At 36.0% G+C, this 17,681-nt stretch overlaps 3 protein-coding genes and 1 long non-coding RNA gene across 9 annotated transcripts; 1 reads left to right on the top strand and 3 right to left on the bottom strand.

Moving 5' to 3' along the window:
• Nucleotides 1–3,045: 3,045 nt before the first annotated feature.
• On the bottom strand, nt 3,046–4,951 carry LOC109103422 (zinc finger protein 239-like). Its single transcript, XM_019116840.2, has 2 exons — nt 4,811–4,951; nt 3,046–4,573 (listed from the first exon to the last, which is right to left on the bottom strand). Exons 1-2 carry the CDS (start codon nt 4,890–4,892, stop codon nt 3,537–3,539), a joined length of 1,119 nt encoding a protein of 372 aa, XP_018972385.1. The 5' UTR covers nt 4,893–4,951; the 3' UTR covers nt 3,046–3,536.
• On the top strand, nt 4,397–5,079 carry LOC122139899. Its single transcript, XR_006156634.1, has 2 exons — nt 4,397–4,473; nt 4,905–5,079. It is a non-coding gene; the product is annotated as an uncharacterized LOC122139899 (long non-coding RNA).
• Nucleotides 5,080–6,335: 1,256 nt separating this feature from the next.
• LOC109052688 (tripartite motif-containing protein 16-like) lies at nt 6,336–15,646 on the bottom strand. Of its 6 annotated transcripts, none has more exons than XM_042740213.1 (8): nt 15,569–15,646; nt 14,794–14,839; nt 8,789–9,356; nt 8,522–8,617; nt 8,068–8,301; nt 7,793–7,946; nt 7,630–7,689; nt 6,336–7,425 (listed from the first exon to the last, which is right to left on the bottom strand). In XM_042740213.1, exons 3-8 carry the CDS (start codon nt 9,347–9,349, stop codon nt 6,881–6,883), a joined length of 1,650 nt encoding a protein of 549 aa, XP_042596147.1. In that variant the 5' UTR covers nt 9,350–9,356; nt 14,794–14,839; nt 15,569–15,646; the 3' UTR covers nt 6,336–6,880. The 6 variants fall into 6 exon arrangements, with proteins under 6 accessions (XP_042596147.1, XP_042596146.1, XP_042596149.1 ...); XM_042740212.1 differs by having other exon boundaries at nt 15,565–15,639; XM_042740215.1 differs by lacking the exons at nt 14,794–14,839; nt 15,569–15,646 and adding an exon at nt 9,655–10,296 and having other exon boundaries at nt 7,630–7,668; nt 8,789–9,390.
• Nucleotides 11,442–14,796, bottom strand: LOC109103420 (tripartite motif-containing protein 16-like). The gene is made up of 6 exons (XM_042740217.1): nt 14,220–14,796; nt 13,929–14,024; nt 13,551–13,784; nt 13,288–13,441; nt 12,152–12,211; nt 11,442–12,028 (listed from the first exon to the last, which is right to left on the bottom strand). The coding sequence occupies exons 1-6, from the start codon at nt 14,781–14,783 to the stop codon at nt 11,499–11,501; spliced, it is 1,638 nt and encodes a 545-aa protein (XP_042596151.1). The 5' UTR covers nt 14,784–14,796; the 3' UTR covers nt 11,442–11,498.
• Nucleotides 15,647–17,681: the final 2,035 nt, after the last annotated feature.

Genomic DNA, 17,681 nt, shown 5'->3' with positions numbered 1-17,681 from the left:
ATAAACTGTTTGTGCTTAAAAGCAGTCGTATACAATAAAAAGTCATTGTGAGTCATAAACATAATAAAAATGTTGCATTATACTGTGCATTGGGGGTGCACAATGCATGAAAATAAAACCGAAATCATAATATGGCTTTGTGTTTAATTAAATAAATAAATGAGCTGCATCTTTCAAAATGAAAAACATAAAAAATGGTTTAAAATTTGAATGAGAGGAAATTAAGACCGCTATAAATATTATATTTTAAATGCTGTAAAGCAAAAAAAATTTTAGCATTTTTTATTAAATACTTTTTTTATTTTACAGTAACATTACAATAGCAGGCTATTATTTCTTGTTGTTTTATTTAATACTAATAATTATTATTATTATAATACTTAGCAACAATACCAACAATATTTAATAATATTAATACTATTATTATTAGCCACTGATTTATCACAAAACTTTGACCAAATTGTGCAGAAAACCTAGAATTTGTTTTACAATTGCACTTTAAATTTGCAATTGCAGTTTTTTTTTATCAATCTATAAATCAATAAAGAAACAAACAAACAATTCGCAAATACATTTTCCCCCAAATTGTGCCGCATTTTCTGCATAGCACTGATTTCGTATTAACTTTAGATGTTAAAACTTCATGTACATGAGCACCACATGTGTTCAGTGACTCCACCAGCATGACTTTCACAGCCAGCCACAATAAAGTTCAAAGGTCAGACAGAAGTTCAACATCAGCTCAATAAAGACCCCTGAAGCATTAAGCCAGATGTTGTATTGTGTGTTTCCATGACGACCTTGTCCTCCGTTTGACCCCAATGCAGAGAACACGTCTCTGCATGATCCATAAAAAGAAAAGTTGAAAACAGAACGAGATGAAAGAAACAGGAAGAGGAAACAGTAGCTACTGAGACTTCCTGCTTCCCTCGCTCCTTCTGAGCATGCTCCAAAAAAGTGCTTGAGCTTGACCTCAGCTGGAAGGAGAAATCAACAGCGATGGAGTTTTACAGCAGAAGAAAGACGCTAAGAAAATGAAAAGTGGCCTTTTCATGAGGCGATTCGGTTGAGCGGATGGTCAAAACTTTAACAGCAACAGGAGAAAGCAGGAGTGCAGTGATTTTTCACGATTAAGAGTGAAAGTTGCTGCATTTAAACACATTACTGCATCTGAAAACAGTAAAAGACTGTTTTCATTCACATTAACACAAGCCCAGGTGACTTAAATTTAAAAAGTGGATGAATCTCACAATGTATGTCAAAATAAAAAATTAAAAAAACTTTTCTGGATCACATTTCAACCCCAAAATATTAATTGTATTTTTCATAATGAAAATGAAGACTATTATTATTTAGGTTTTTTTTTTTTCAGTGCTGTCATTGTTTTTATTAAAATTAAATATTTTTATAAATTCATTTTTAATGCAATAAAATTATAACAATAAAAATAAAATGCATAAATAATACAAAATATTATTATTATTATTAATCTGGCTTACTGAAAATATAATTTTACTATTATAAAAAATAAATGTAATATGTTTAAATTAAATTAAGTAAATATAACATCAATAACTGAATGAATGTTAGTCATGAAAAGTGCAAACTTCACAATGCAGAGAACTAATATCAAACAGTCTCTTTCTACAGCTTGCAACTATTTTAAGCAAAACGACAGTTTATATGGACCATAACAACCAAAGGACAAACAACACCTTCAAACAACCCTTAAGACTAAAATCAAAGTCAGATCAAGTTGTCAGTATGAAAACACTGCGTTTACGCTTTCAAAACTTCTCCTTGTGTTGCACAGAAGAGAGAAAGTCATACAGGTTTATAGTGACATTAGGATGAGTATAAGATTACAGATATACATTTCATTACTCCTTTAAAAGTGTGATGCTAATTTTGATTGACACATGCCAAGTCTTTATCTGATAAACTTACCTTTTGATCATTAAAAGGACATAAAGCTCGAACCCTTTGTTTAAGCTCAAACAAACACATGCACACACGTCTCAGAGCTTGTTTGCATAAGGGTTGAGTAAAGTATCCATAATGAACAACGAATATATGCAAATTCTATAAGTATTAGGAAGTGGGCACGATTTTAAAGACAAAAACAGATGAGACAAAGGGAATGGAAAGAACTTTGCAGAAGTGACAACGGCCCCAAACTAGAAAACAACATCATTCAGCATCTGAATCACTGCTGACATGTACAAAAGATTAAATCAATAGCTTTTAATAGAGTCTCCCCCTCTGATTAGTTCATGCATTTCACAATATTCCGAATCTGAGGCGAATAAAGGGTGCAGGAAAGAAAAAGCGTGATTAGATTATCTCTGAACCTCTTTCCACTGTGACCTTTGCACGTAAACAGCGAAAATGACACACAAACCTATTTTCAAAACATACTATTTCATGTACATTGCATGACAGACAAGTTTTGTTCATTTTCTTTCCTTCAGAATCACAGTAAAACTGCGCATAAACATGTCTGTGCACGCGAAACAATGAGTTTTAAAGATACATAAGGCCAGATATGTTGCTGGCATGTGGCCTAATTAAAGTGGCAGAATATTTTCATCGTAAAATCATGTATAACACGGTCCAGAACCCAATACTGCCCTGCGGTTTCAGCTGCTTTGAAACAATCTAAAGCACAAACACAAACAAACCAGCCACGCGCTGCTCTACTTACTCTCGCGAGAATCCCCCGGAGCTCCAGCGCAGACAAAAACACTTACCGCGAGTGTCGAGATTTGCACTTTTACACTGTATACGTGTGTGTGACACGGGGGATTTCTATAAAACAAACTTAAACGTTAAAAACGAACGGGTCTGCGTTTTCTCGGTCGCATCCGGCGGGGAGGAGCAGAGCGCGAGGACGGCTTTTGTTCCGCGAGCTTGCTGGTGCGTGACGTCACGCAAGGCCAGCGCGAGCTGATTGGCCAAGTCGACACGGGGGCGGTGACGAGAGCATGAACGAATCTTTTCGGAACTCTGAATCATTTGAATCAAATGATTCATCAACACGCAAAATGATTCAAAGCCAGCGAAAGAAACACCAGCTGGTCAAATCGTGTACATGAAACAAAACTAATTTCTAATCTATTACATACTAACATTAACTAACGGAACCTTATTCTAAAGTGTTACCAATTACTTAATATCACACATAATCAGAGATGTTCAGTGCAATGATATTAATATTTTGCCATTATACAGAGCCTACAGACAACTTCTGGTGCACAAACAGTTTTTAAACAACTCAAGTTTATTGTATTTTTACACATGCACTTTATCTAAATCTCACACTGTTTAATTAAAACACAGGATCTGAAGAAAACACTTGCTCACAGTGCCACAGAATAATGTAAAATGTTGCCGAAGCACTCATATTTTATTGACTTTTACTTAAACATTTTTATTCTTCAGTGCCTTCAAGCTTTTGCACTATTCTCACACTGCGATCACTTTGCTGATCTAAATGCATGAATATCTGTCATGCCCTCAAAGCACCTGAAAGCTCACTAACTGGAGGAATGGATGGGACTCGACGGGAAATGCTTTTTCATATGAAGCACCAAAGAGCTTGAATGTCTGAAACGGTCTCCACACTGAGTGCAGCTGTAAGGCTTCTCTCCAGTGTGAATTCGTTCATGCGATTTCTGCTGTGAATACTGAGGGAATCTCCTCTCACAGTACGCACACTCGTACGGCTTTTCTCCGGAGTGAATTCTCTGGTGGTATTTCAGTTGGCCAGATGTAGTAAAGCTCTTTCCACACTCGCTACACACGTGTCCTTTCTCACCGGTGTGTATCTTCTGATGCCGATTACAATTGACTAACAGTGGAAAGCTCTTCCCACAATAGGAACACACATAAGGCCTCTGGTCTGTATGGATTATCAGGTGTTTCTTCAGATTTGATGACGAATAAAACTCCTTACCACACTGATCACACCGAAATGGCTTTTCTCCAGAGTGCACGTGCATGTGATAATTGAGAAGAGCTGATTGTTTGAAACTCTTGCCACACTGAGCGCATCGGTGCGGCTTCTCTCCCGTGTGAACTCGCTCGTGTGATTTCAGGTTCCCAGGCTGAGAGAAGCTCTTGTCACAATACGAGCACTTGTAGGGTTTTTCTCCGGTGTGTATTCTCTGATGCTGCTTCAGCTGTGCAGCTGTAGTGAAGCTCCGCCCACACTCGCGACACACGTGGTCTCTCACACCACCGTGTGTTTTCTGATGCTGATTACGAGAGTTAAGCCGAGCGAAACCCTTTCCACAGACAGAGCACACGTAAGGCTTCTCATCCGAGTGAAGTTTCAGATGAACTTTCAGATTTGATAACGAGGAATATTTTTTACCGCACTGATCACACTTAAACAGCTTTTCTCCGGAGTGGTGCCACATGTGATTACTCAGACCTGATTTAAGTCTGAAACTCTTTCCGCACTGCGAGCAGGTGTGCCGCTTTTTTGATTCTATTCTTTGGGTTTTAAAGTTACGATGCTCCTCCTCCTCCTCATTTAGCTCTTGTTTTATCATTTTCACCTCCATCCGATCTGAAATAAACATGGAATAGTTAAAAGCAGTTAAAGTGAACCTGATTTAAGAGCAGAAAGCGACTATGTCTGTAAGTAAGTATCAGATTTTTTGTAGTGCTAAAGAATAGTTCTGTCATTTCCTTGATAATACGATTAACTGCTATAGTTATAATGCATTCTCTGCATCATTTATCATTGGTATATATTGCTGATTCAGCCGTCAATAATGAAAAGACAAGAAGAACAGACACAAACCTGTTTGTTCCTCAGCATCTTCATGATTCACTGGATCGCTCATGTTATCAATCTCCTCTTTAATAAACTCAGTCTTTACCATGGTATGTTACAGAGCCAGAGTTCCTCTTCTGATGATGGGAATATTGCAAACCTTCATTGGTGGACTGTTGTGGGATGGGCACCAGATCTACCAAAAACAGAAACAATTTACACTGAATTACTTTCATTTTAGAGACTCACTCCATATTCAATAAAAAAATAAAATTATTAAATAATATTAAAATTAATAAAAAAATATTATTCAGTGCTCTGGTGGTTTACAGTTCGGACAATGCACATGTATGCAACACAAACATCAATTCTTATATTTGTAAAGAAACGATATTTCTACTAACATTAAACTTTTAAAGGAAACCTTCGCAATGATACAGACGTGCACGCGCACCAAGAGCCTGTGAAAAAAACATATTACTAACATATTACGCTGTAATTATTAATAAAACCGGGTCACATACTGCGTTTCATTCAGTTCTCGAGCTGGTTAATGTTCATAATCTTTATAAATCGACGTCGTCTCTTATATCAGGCGAAAATATTCCACATCAGCCCTTCTTTCACGGATGTTAAAAACATCACTTTTTGCTTTAGCTGGTGGGTTGCCAGGTGTGCGGGAAAAAAACCAGGCCAGTTGCTAATGAATATTAGCCTATACATAGTGGTGTTGTTTTGTTTTTGCTTACCGCTGTTTTTCCCCTTAGTCGAAATAGCCTTTTTGGGGAGATCACTTTAATTCGCGGACTTTAAATAACAGCAGTTTAAGTCCGCGGATCAGTTTAAAAGTATTACTGAAAAACCGCGGATTTGGCAACGCACTCTCTTCTGCGCATCCTCTGTTTGTTCTTTTTATTTGTGTGGCTTTAGTGCATTACTGCCACCTATTGGACATTTCTGGTAACACACACATGCTGCACATACAGGTGCATCTCAGTAAATTAGAATGTCGTGGAAAAGTTCATTTCATTAATTCAACTCAAATTTGTGTTGTTATATCTGAATCTAAAAGTGATAAACACAGCATTCAACTAGAAAAAACTGACATTCTTGTGTAGCAGAAAGCAGCTGTGTCAAGTCAACAACAAAAAAAGTAGAACAATAATTTAATTTGTATATAACTAACATTTCCAAGGTTGACTGGCTTGGTGAAAAATATTTAATTCTTTTGACCAGTAGCCTACATCTCACACAATGGTAAAATAAAGTTTAATTTTGAAAACGAAAGACTAGGTTTTGAAGCATGAAGTGGGTGGATTACTGTTTGCAGACTTGGAGTAGTTGTGATGTTTCCCTAAAAATAATTTATATACGTACAGGTGCATCTCAATAAATTAGAATGTCATGGAAAAGTTCATTTATTTCAGTAATTCAACTCAAATTGTGAAACTTGTGTATTAAATAAATTCAATGCACACAGACTGAAGTACAAACCCGATTCCAAAAAAGTTGGGACAGTGTACAAATTGTGAGTAAAAAAGGAATGGAATAATTTACAAATCTCATAAACTTATATTTTATCCACAATAGAATATAGATAACATATCAAATGTTGAAAGTTACCATTATTACCATTTAATACATATAAAGCAATATGCAGGGAAAAGAAAATTGCCACAAAATGACATCCAGGTAAGCTCCATTTATGCGTCTCATTCGAGAATATTACCATATTCATCATACTGTATATGCTATAATTGCTTCCCATAAGAAGGTAGAATGCAAATGTGAAGTATGCATTTACATACCCTAATAATATGTTCATGCAGGGTATAATACAAACATATAAAGACAATACACAGAGATTATATTTGTTTATATAAACCCTCACCAAAAAAAAAAGAAAAAGAAAACCATGAAACAGAACTACAATAGCAAAGCCACCGCAGAAGGCTTTACTTTGAGAATCAGTTCACATTAAAATGAATAGACAAGCTAAAGTTGACACCATTTGTCTTAACGATGAACTACAGTCTTGGGTTTAATCGTTCAGAGTACATAAGAACATAGTGAACATAGTGAAATTTTGCTCGTCTTTTATTTGTGGGATTTGAGAATTCTTCTCTGCCCTATGATCCTGATAAAACCTTCTCCAATCCCAAATGCAGGGTAGAGGGGTTCAGTGAAAGTGGTCTGGAATGTGTAAAGAAGGGTCATTGTGTCAGAAACGCTGTAGAAGGACAGAGTTCCTGCTTTATGATCCAGATACACTCCTATTCTAAAGGAGGGGAAAGGAGAAAGATTGACTTGTTTATCATCATGTCTGACATAGAAATCCTGGCGACAGTGGGTCAGTCTCCAGGACTTGTTATTAAACCCAAGTCTGCAGTCATTACTTCGTCCTTTACGACCAATTCCTCTGTAGGAAACTGCTACAGACCAGTCGCTCCCACTGCACTCAACCTCCCAGTAACAGCGACCGCTCAAACCCTTCATACACAGGACATTAGGAAAACAGTCAAACTGCGCTGTGTTTTTATATGATCTCCGGATTTCATTTAAAAATGAAGCCTTTCTGTTCTTTTCTGACAGGAAGAGGCATTCGTGTGCAGTGTGTGGATCCAGGCGAATGTCACAGAAATCTAATAAAGATGGAGGGACAAAATTAATATTCAAATGAAGTACTGTCCTCTACCAGCCCTCTGCTCAAAATGATACATTTAATGATAACCAAAATCTGATGCATTTATTTTAGATTTTTCAAAAGATGACAGAAATGGATAACAGATATATTTAACAATCATTCAGCAATTCTGTGAGGAATGAATGTATAAAACTCAACTTACACTGCAAAAAATCATTTGGAGTTTTAGGTTCTGGAGACTCTGAAATATGAATGTTTGACACTAAAGAAGGGGTAAGAAACAATCAAATGGCTAATTTATAGATTCTTATAAATGACAAATGATTCAACACCTTTTAAACTAAAAACTGTTTTTAAAATAATACCGTCTTGAGATATTCTGGCTGTTTGCTGATGACAGACGTCCTCCAAAACCTCTCTGAATGCTGAGACTGAAATGTCTTTAAAAGACAGATGAGTGTGTTGAATGAAGCTGGGAACGTCTTCAAATGTGGGTAAAACACACACAGACTGACAGCTCTGAAATAAGACATAAATAATTCAGACATATTTTTTTCAGTTCAATGAGAGAGAACAAACATGCATCTATGATAATTTGTTGTCTCTTGGAAGGTTCTCACACAAAAATAAAAATGATTACCTTGAGACAATGGATCTGATCATCAGTAATCAGAAGTTTCTCAATCTCTGTTTGTGTTTTTCTGAGTTCTGTCAGCTCTTGATCCAGATGTTTGTGAAGTTCCTCTGCTCGATCTGTCTCAGTCTTCTCCTGATCTCTGATCTGCTCTTTAATCTCAGAGCGTTTCTTCTCCAGAGAGCAGATGAGCTCAGTGAAGACCTTCTCAATGTTCTCCTCGGCCTCTTCTGCTGAACTCTGTTGGAGACACAAAACTATGAACATGCAGATCATTGCTGTGACTCAGCTCTTTTTAGTAAATCCTTCCAAACTATTTTTTAAACATTTTTGGAGCTTGAAAGCCTCAGGTCACCATCTACCTTTATTGAATTTAAAATATCTGTGTTTCCAACCAACATTAGTTTGTAATACAACTCTAAAAAAAAAAAAAATAAAAAAAAAAGCTTAAAAAACATACCTTAAGGTGCTTCACAGCTTCACTGAGTTCCCGCTGACCTCTCTCACGCTCCTCGATCAGCTTTTGACAAGCCATCTTGATCCCTTTTAACTCTTTCTAAGGATGTTAACAAAAAAAAACAGACATTCCTGTTTGATAAAAAAGTTTAACAAGGTGAATCAAAACTACAGCCTATACATTTATGTAATATAAAAAAAAATTATAACTTATAGTATTATTATTATTACAATATTTGTATGTTTTTTTCATTGATATACACTTATATACCTTTTTACTAGTCCATTCTGAATCCACAGACACCACTCTGTGGCCAGCATGGTTATCAATCATACACAGATAACAAACACATTGACCGTCATCCTGACAGTAAATATCCAGAGGTTTTTTATGACTGAGGCAGATGTTCTCCTGAATGTTTCTGGACGCATCGACTAGTTTGTGCTTCATAAACGCAGGAGATTGATAGTGAAGCTGCAGGTGAGTTTGACAGAAGGAGGCCAAGCACTGCAGACAGGACTTTACAGCTCTGCTCTTCTCTGTAGTGCAAACATCACACTCCACAGCAGCCGTTTGTAGAGACGTCTTCTGCAGCGTCTCCATCATCTCTGCTATCAGAGTGTTCTTCTTTAGTAGAGGTCTCTGACTGAAGCTCTCTCTGCATTGGGGACAGCTGTACGGCGGCTCCTGCTCCTTCTGCTCCCAGCAGTCAGTAATGCAGCTCATACAGTAACTGTGTCCACAGGGAATCGTCACCGGCTCCTTCAGCCGATCCAAACAGACTGAACAGATGAACTGATCCTCACACTGACTCGCTGCAGATTCAGCCATTTCTTTGCAGATAGTTTATACCTCTAATACAAACTGCTCTGCTAGAAGTAAATCAATAAAGAAAGAGAACATAAATCCACATGTAAATCATTAATGAAAAAGCACGTCTACAAATCTACAATTTGCTTACAGATTTGTGTATTAAACAATAATCCAAAATGCTTCACTTGTAACCAAAAGAATAAACATACACCACACAGACTAACATATAATTATCAAGCATACAATAATAACTGAATGCTCTTTTTTTACCGCAAGCAAAAAGACATTAAACTCATTATTTAAGGATTCTATTAAGTTCTTACCTGCTTTGACATAAAACAAAAGTAAAATATTTGCTCCTCTACAGCTTCAGCCAAAATAGAGGAAATCGTGTAGCAGGGACTAGGTTTTGTTTCTCTTGAATCCACACACTTCCTGGTTTTCAGTGTGCAGATGTGTTCATGTTGCGAGAGAGAAAGTAAAGATCAGGAGTGTGAAGGAGATTATAAACATATTGTTTGTGAGGCCGTGACTTTGCAGGTTTGTTGCTCCTCCCTCTGTACTTCGCTCAGTATCATATGTATATTTCAACACTGATAATCAGACTACTTGAATAATGTGTCTAATAACAGATAAAACACGTTTCTTTGTTTTAACTGCTTTAACACACTTCCAGCCTTCTGTGTGTAAAATGATTAAATCAGTGTTGGCTGAAGAATGACACTGGCATCAAACCTGCCAGGAATAATTTCTTGTTTAAAAAGTAATGCTTTTTGATTCTGATTAAAGCAGATATTCATTCAGCTGCTGTGGAGATAAGCAACAATCACAGACAATCTCATGCAGATCAAGGATTCTTGAGGATTTTCACAGCCATATGTAACCATGGACCACAAAATCAGTCTTAAGTGTCAATTTTTCGAAATTGAGTAAATAAGCTTTCCACTGATGTATGGTTTATTAGGATCGGACAATATTTTCACCTGAGATACAACTATTTGACAATCTGGAATCTGAGGGTGCAAAAAAAAAAAAAAAAAATCTAAATATTGAGAAAATCACCTTTAAAGTTGTCCAAATGAAGTTCTTAGCAATGCATATTACGAATCAAAAAACAATGTATTTTTGGCTATTGCTACAAATATACCCCAGCAACTTTGTAAGTCATGATCTTTATTTAATATCCTATTGATTTTTGGCATAAAATAAAAATCAATAATTTTGACCCATACAATATATTTTTGGCTAGTGCTACAAATATACTCGTGCAACTTAAGACTAAAGGTTTTGAGGTCCAGGGTCACATATTTCAACTTTGAAATCAAATGAATGTTTTTAAACACAAATGCAATATTTAATTTGGTTTTATTTGATCAAGATCATTATATTTCTAATGATGCGTTTAGCCAAGGAAAAACATATAAACATTTTTCAATTAAAGATACAGAATTACTACAGTACACACTGACAGGATGAGTTTTTTTTGCAGCTCTTTTATAAAGTTTCACCATCATAAAATGTAGTTATGAAACACTTAAAAAAATAAATAAAGTGAATTCCAAGTCAACCATTATCCGAGACAAGTTATGCTAATTTTTAAACAATATTGACTTGTTAGGTTTAGAATTTGGCTCATTATAAGAAGGTCCTTATAGTAATAGAAAAACAAAATAGCTACTGCATTTAATACACGTGTGATGCACAAAATATGATTATTTTCTCAACCATGTGAGATGTAAATATAGAGTAGTTGACAAGATTCTGCAGCTGGCCATTTTTCTTCACTTATTCTGACTTATTGCGGCCTGATAATAAACTTCATAGTGGATTTAGACGTGGATTATTATGAGATGCAGTAAATAACAACCTTGCTGAAGAGATCTTTCAGATGCCAAGATAATACACACACACACACACACACACACACACACACAAACCACTGTAACATCTGATTTCAGAAAATGTAATGATAAAATGCATTTTTTTCTTGTCTAATTTAAGAGTTTTAAGTGAGTGTTCTTTAGGCCTCTTCATTGTTTAACCAAACTACAAACTACATTTTGATGTAAATGCATTCATTTTTACATACTTATTTTAAGAATTCAAAATCTAAATTATTTTTACATACTTACTTTAAGAATTCAAAATCTAAATTGTAATCAACAGTCTACCTAAGCTCTCCTCTGCTCTGCTCTATGATCCTGACAGATGTATTAATATTAGTATAAAATGCAGGGTAGAGAGGTTCAGTGAATGTGGTCTGGACTCTGTGCAGGAGAGTCATTGTGTCAGAGACGCTGTAGAAGGACAGAGTTCCTGCTTTGTGATCTAGATACACTCCTATTCTAGAGGAGGGGAGAGCAGGGATTGGGACTTGTTTATTGTCATGAATGAAACGGTTGTGGGACAATCTCCAGGATATTTTGTTGGAGCCAAGCCTACAGTCATCACTGTTTCCTTTACGACCAAATCCTTTGTAACAAACTGCTACAGCCCAGTCTTTACCACTGCACTCAACCTCCCAGTAACAGCGACCGCACAATTCCTCTCTACACATGATGTATGGAAACTTATCAAATCGCTCTGGGTGATCAGGATATTGCTGGACTACTTCTGAATATGATATTTTCCTGTTATCTTCTGACAGTTTGAGGTTTTTGTGTGCAGTGTTGGGATCCAGGCGAAGTTGACAGAAATCTGAGAAGGATGAATGGACAAAAACAAATATTAAACAAAATTTACTTTGTTTCCAAAATGGTCACATTGTAACCGATCATTTCCACTGATATTTATCAATTGATGAGTGTTTGCTCTACTTACACTGCAAAAAATCATCTGGAGTCTTTGGCTCTAAAGGCTTTACAACATGAACACATGACACTAAAGAGACAGCAAGAAACAAACTTATGATTAACTCAGTGGGTTAATCCTATCATTACACAGCTATGCATCTACAAAAAAAAAAAAAAAAACGCTGATTTGCATATTTTTGATGAAATCCGTGAGCTCTCTGACCCTCCATAGACAGCCAGGAACACAAAGTAAGATATTTTTGATGAAATCCGTGAGCTCTCTGACCCTCCATAGACAGCAAGGGAACTAACACAATCAAGGCTCAGAAACATAGCAAGGAGATTGTTAAAATAATCCATGTGAAAAGGTTCAACCGTAATTTTACGAAGCTACGAGAATACTTTTTGTCCTCCTCAAACCTACACCACAATACACCACCACACTATATCACAAACTCGTATAACATACGTAAACAACGCATGCTGTTCTGTGTCAGCAGCACCATACGCTGATATGTTGTTTATGTTGTTTACGCTTTGATCTGAATGTAAACAATGTATCTGTGAACATACGTTGCATATGTGAAAATTGTTGAATAAACTCATTATTTTTGTTTTATTTGCACACAAAAAGTATTCTCGTAGCTTTATAACATTATGGTTGATGTCACATGGATTATTTTAACAATCTCCTTGCTACGTTTCTGAGTCTTGATCGTGTAAGGACCCTTGCTGTTTATGGGAGGGTCAGAGAGCTTTTGGATTTCATCAGAAATATCTTCGTGTTCTGAAGATGATCGAAGGTCTTACAGGTTTAGAACGACACGAGGGTGAGTAATTAATGACAGAATTTTCATTTTTGGGTGAACTATCCCTTTAATAATTGTAAAATGCTCAGTGGATCAAGGGAATCATGTCTTTGTGGTGTTTTTTCCGGAGATTAAGGGATTAGACTTCTTCACCTTACAAATGGTTGTTAAAAAGAAAACAAATTCTATGAAATGCATCATATTTTTTGAGAAACTGTGACATGCTCAAGCAAAACATCCATAATTCTTGGAAGCAGCACCCCAAAATTAGCAAGAAACTTCTGGATTTCATTCAGAAAAAAATGATGCAGACCAGTGTTATGACGGACAATACAACATATTAAAACATTCAAACCTTCTCGAGATATTCTGTCTGTTTGCTGTTGACAGACGTCCTCCAAAACCTCTCTGAATGCTGAGATTGAAATGTCTTTAAAAGACAGATGAGTGTGTTGAGTGAAGCTGGGAACGTCTTCAAATGTGGGTAAAACACACACAGACTGATAGCTCTGAAATGAGACATAAATAATTCAGACTTATTTTGTGAAGCACAACAAATCTTTCCAAAACAAGCATTAGTGCTTCATTTTCAGATTCTCAACCTTTCTGCATCAGTACCTTCAGACAATGGATCTGATCATCAGTAATCAGAAGTTTCTCAATCTCTGTTTGTGTTTTTCTGAGTTCTGTCAGCTCTTGATCCAGATGTTTGTGAAGTTCCTCTGCTCGATCTGTCTCAGTCTTCTCCTGATCTCTAATCTGCTCTTTAATCTCAGAGCGTTTCTTCTCCAGAGAGCAGATGAGCTCAGTGATGACCTTCTCAATGTTCTCCTCGGCCTCTTCTGCTGAACTCTGTTGGAGACACAAAACTGTGATCATGCAGATCATTGCTGTGACTCAATTTAGCACAGTAGCCAAAATAACACAGTTTTGGTGAGCGTGTTTTAAACAAACTTTAGTCTTTAATAAAATGAAAGAACACATAAAGAAACATACTTTAAAGAACTTCACAGCTTCACTGAGATCTTGCTGACCTCTCTCACGCTCCTCGATTAGCTTTTGACATACAGCCTTTTTCTCCATTAACTCTTTCTGAGGATGTTAACAAAAAAAAAAAAAAAACTAAAAAGGTAAAAACAGACATTCCTGTTTGATAAAAAAGTTTAACAAGGTGAATCAAAACTACAGCCTATACATTTATGTAATATAAAAATAATAATTAGAACTTATAGTATTATTATTATTACAATATTTGTATGTTTTTTTCATTGATAGATAAATATATACCTTTTTACTAGTCCATTCTGAATCCACAGACACCACTCTGTGGCCAGCATGGTTATCAATCATACACAAATAACAAACACATTGACCGTCATCCTGACAGTAAATATCCAGAGGTTTTTTATGACTGAGGCAGATGTTCTCCTGAATGTTTCTGGACGCATCGACTAGTTTGTGTTTCATAAACGCAGGAGATTGATAGTGAAGCTGCAGGTGAGTTTGACAGAAGGAGGCCAAGCACTGCAGACAGGACTTTACAGCTCTGCTCTTCTCTGTAGTGCAAACATCACACTCCACAGCAGCCGTTTGTAGAGACGTCTTCTGCTGCAGCGTCTCCATCATCTCCGCTATCAGAGTGTTCTTCTTCAGTAGAGGTCTCTGACTGAAGCTCTCTCTGCATTGGGGACAGCTGTACGGCGGCTCCTGCTCCTTCTGCTCCCAGCAGTCAGTAATACAGCTCATACAGTAACTGTGTCCACAGGGAATCGTCACCGGCTCCTTCAGCCGATCCAAACAGACTGAACAGATGAACTGATCCTCACACTGACTCGCTGCAGACTCAGCCATTTCTTTGCAGTCTTCTCAAAGATGAACAGATTCTCAGCCTCTATCCTGTAAATGGGCTGTTTTGCCAAGAAAACATATTATTTGTCAAATATATTTAGTCAGAATTCCAGTAAACAGCAATAGGAAAATGGATAGACAATCTAGTCTACCTAAAAAGATTTGCATATGTACTTTATAGTTTTATTTCATTTTAATACATTTAGTGTCATTTTGATTCATTTCCATTCCAGTCATACACAGTGAACAAACAGGTGTGTAAAAGTTGAAAAAAGTAAAAGTATGAATACTCTATAAAGATTTTTACAAAGTCCAGGCACCTAACCAAACATTTATTTGAGTGTAAAGTTTCCACAGCTAATGGTAACCTATTTAATCACTGCTTTTTAACTGTGAGAACAAATTATGTTCTATGCAAATCAACAGCAGACAAATGTTGTCAATAGAACTTGTATTTAGTTCAGAATAGTCTTTTTAATCACTATAACTACAGAAATATGAAATGTGTGGCATAATAAGTGTAGTTTTTGTAGTATACTTTGTAACCGATTAAAATTATTCAGTTTCAACAATACTTTTGTTTCACCAAGCCTCTTACAACATACAGAAGTAGAAATGCTCAGTTTACTGTGCACACACACACACACACACACACACACACACACACACACACACACACACACACACACACACACACAAATAAATAATTTCACGTGACTTCTTTTTAAAAGCAGATATGACAATATGACAAAGCAGTTATCTTTGGATCCTTTCAAGTCCTTACCTACTTCGACAGGAACACTACTCAGATATGAACAGCGGCGCGGATGTATTGAGGCTGAAGTACGCGTTTGGTGGTCACTTAGGTTTCATTTCTCTTGAATTCAATACTTCCTGGTTTTCAGTGCGTAAACAGAATGGGTGTGTGCCCCAAAGGAAAGAAAGCGTTATAATAACAACTACGAGTAATAATAACTACAAGTGTTAAGAATAAAAAGGTACCTAAAGGTAATCTATTCAGAAATATAACTATCCCATTCCCATTTTCAAAAACAATATAGCCTTTTTCACCTTTTAAATCTAATAGTTACTATGGAGAAGATGATAAAAAATTTGAATGAAAGAACTGTGATAATACAGCGTAATAAGAAAATTTTTAATGCTGGTATGTCTGGGAACACCAAAGGACTTTCAGCACAGCAAAGCTGTAAGAATCAACTCAAAATTGTATTGATTTATATAAATTGTAACACAGTTCTTCTCATATTAAAACAACAATTAAAAACATCTGTATGTCTATAGAATCCATAAGAGGAGGGGAATGCTTCAACATGCAAGAAAGGTCAGCAAAATGCTCTTAATTATCATTACATTGCAAACTTTCTCATGCACACAGCCAGAGGAGCACCACAATAATCACCAGTCCTGTACAAAGCCACAATACCACGCAAATAACAAACATTCAGTGCAGTTCAGTACAGGACCTATACCTCACTAACAAAGGTAAACCAAATAAAAGAAAACTCAAAAGCACAATAAGAAATAGTGGCTGCTGCCCCTTGCAAAAGAAACAACACATAATTGCCAGCCACACAATCCACATTGTAATATTATAAAACAAAAAACAAACACATACTTTAACCAATGCTCAACTGCAGTGATCCACAGCTGCCAAATCTCAGCGCTCAGTAGGTCTACCTAACAATCTCCCCCACTACAGATGCAGAGGAAAGACTATAAACAAAGGGCATGAATAGGCCTATATGAAAAAAAGGTAATTGCAATTTTTTTTATCTTGCAATTCTGACTCTCACCGTTCTGAGAAAAAAAGTTGAAATTCTGTGATATAAACTCACAATGGCAAGAAAAAAAGTTGCAATTACCTTTTTATTTTATACTCTATGGCAGAGGGGAAAAAAACAGAATTGCAAGATGTAAAATTTAGAATTCAGAGAACAAAAGTCAGAATTGTGAGAAAGAAATAACTTTATTTATTTTATCTTGTGGTAGTAACAGGCTTATAGGAATATTAGCCACATCTGTAAAACAAAAACATTGTTTTACAGATCGCTTGGAACTCATACCCAGACTGTCACAAAGAATGTCATTAGACCTTATAGTCATGGTCAAATATGTAGTTTTTGATAGAAATGAAAATGAGGCTGGTACGGATAGAAATACTGTCCAGTGAGACCAACTTTTGTTATCATAATGGAAGACAATTTAACCTCAAAACTCATGGGATGGAATAAATCATGCAATGTTGATTTTCAGATCATTAAATCAAGATTATTGAGAGCAAAATAAATGTGTTGAGATGATTCATGGTGTAACTTCTGTTTTACATTTGGCCCTTTTTAACCTCCCTCTGCTCTATGATTCTGACAGATGAACCCAACACAGCAAAACAAGTTGTAAAAAATAATAATAAAAAACAAACAAAAAATCTTTTGAAACTACATGTAAAGCAGTTTCAGTGCGGGATTACTTTCCTAGCTATTTTCACCAATTACCACTGAAATTTAAAATGATATTACAGTATTTTGATCAAGTCTTTGGCAATATTTGATGTCAAATTGATATCAAGGTGTCTGCTGGGAAGGGCATAGGCCCTGTATATATTAATAATTATATGCATGGATAAATCATTTATAATGAACAGAGGTATTCCATAAAAAAGTGCAATAATTCCATAATGACTTGAATTCAATGAAATTAGGTACCTGCTATTTTTTCTAGTAAGTGAGTTTTTATTTATTTATTAACATATCTTTATTGCGAGGATTAACCCCTTGAGATGAAACATCTCGTTTTCGAGGGGGTCCTCCAATACATCAAAGCATTGTTTATAAAGCAGAGTTAATTTTTGTGTGTGTACAAAAATGCTTGACCTTTTTATTT

The sequence above is a fragment of the Cyprinus carpio genome, chromosome B15, assembly GCF_018340385.1.
Source record: "Cyprinus carpio isolate SPL01 chromosome B15, ASM1834038v1, whole genome shotgun sequence".
In the NCBI taxonomy this organism is placed as follows: Eukaryota; Metazoa; Chordata; class Actinopteri; order Cypriniformes; family Cyprinidae; genus Cyprinus; species Cyprinus carpio.
This window is presented reverse-complemented; position numbering and strand designations above follow the sequence as displayed.

Excerpts from the sequence above, each read along its gene's own strand:
- LOC109052688 (XM_042740213.1), bottom strand. The coding sequence starts at position 9,349 with ATGGCTGAATCTGCAGCGAGTCAGTGTGAGGATCAGTTCATCTGTTCA. Across the intron at positions 7,947-8,067 it reads ATCAGATCCATTGTCTCAAG|AGCTGTCAGTCTGTGTGTGT; the intron begins GTAATCATTTTT and ends GTCTTATTTCAG. Across the intron at positions 7,426-7,629 it reads TCCAAATGATTTTTTGCAGT|ATTTCTGTGACATTCGCCTG; the intron begins GTAAGTTGAGTT and ends CATCTTTATTAG.
- LOC109103422 (XM_019116840.2), bottom strand. The coding sequence starts at position 4,892 with ATGGTAAAGACTGAGTTTATTAAAGAGGAGATTGATAACATGAGCGAT. Across the intron at positions 4,574-4,810 it reads AGATGCTGAGGAACAAACAG|ATCGGATGGAGGTGAAAATG; the intron begins GTTTGTGTCTGT and ends TGTTTATTTCAG.
- LOC109103420 (XM_042740217.1), bottom strand. The coding sequence starts at position 14,783 with ATGGCTGAGTCTGCAGCGAGTCAGTGTGAGGATCAGTTCATCTGTTCA. Across the intron at positions 14,025-14,219 it reads CAGAATGGACTAGTAAAAAG|AAAGAGTTAATGGAGAAAAA; the intron begins GTATATATTTAT and ends TAACATCCTCAG. Across the intron at positions 12,029-12,151 it reads TCCAGATGATTTTTTGCAGT|ATTTCTGTCAACTTCGCCTG; the intron begins GTAAGTAGAGCA and ends CATCCTTCTCAG.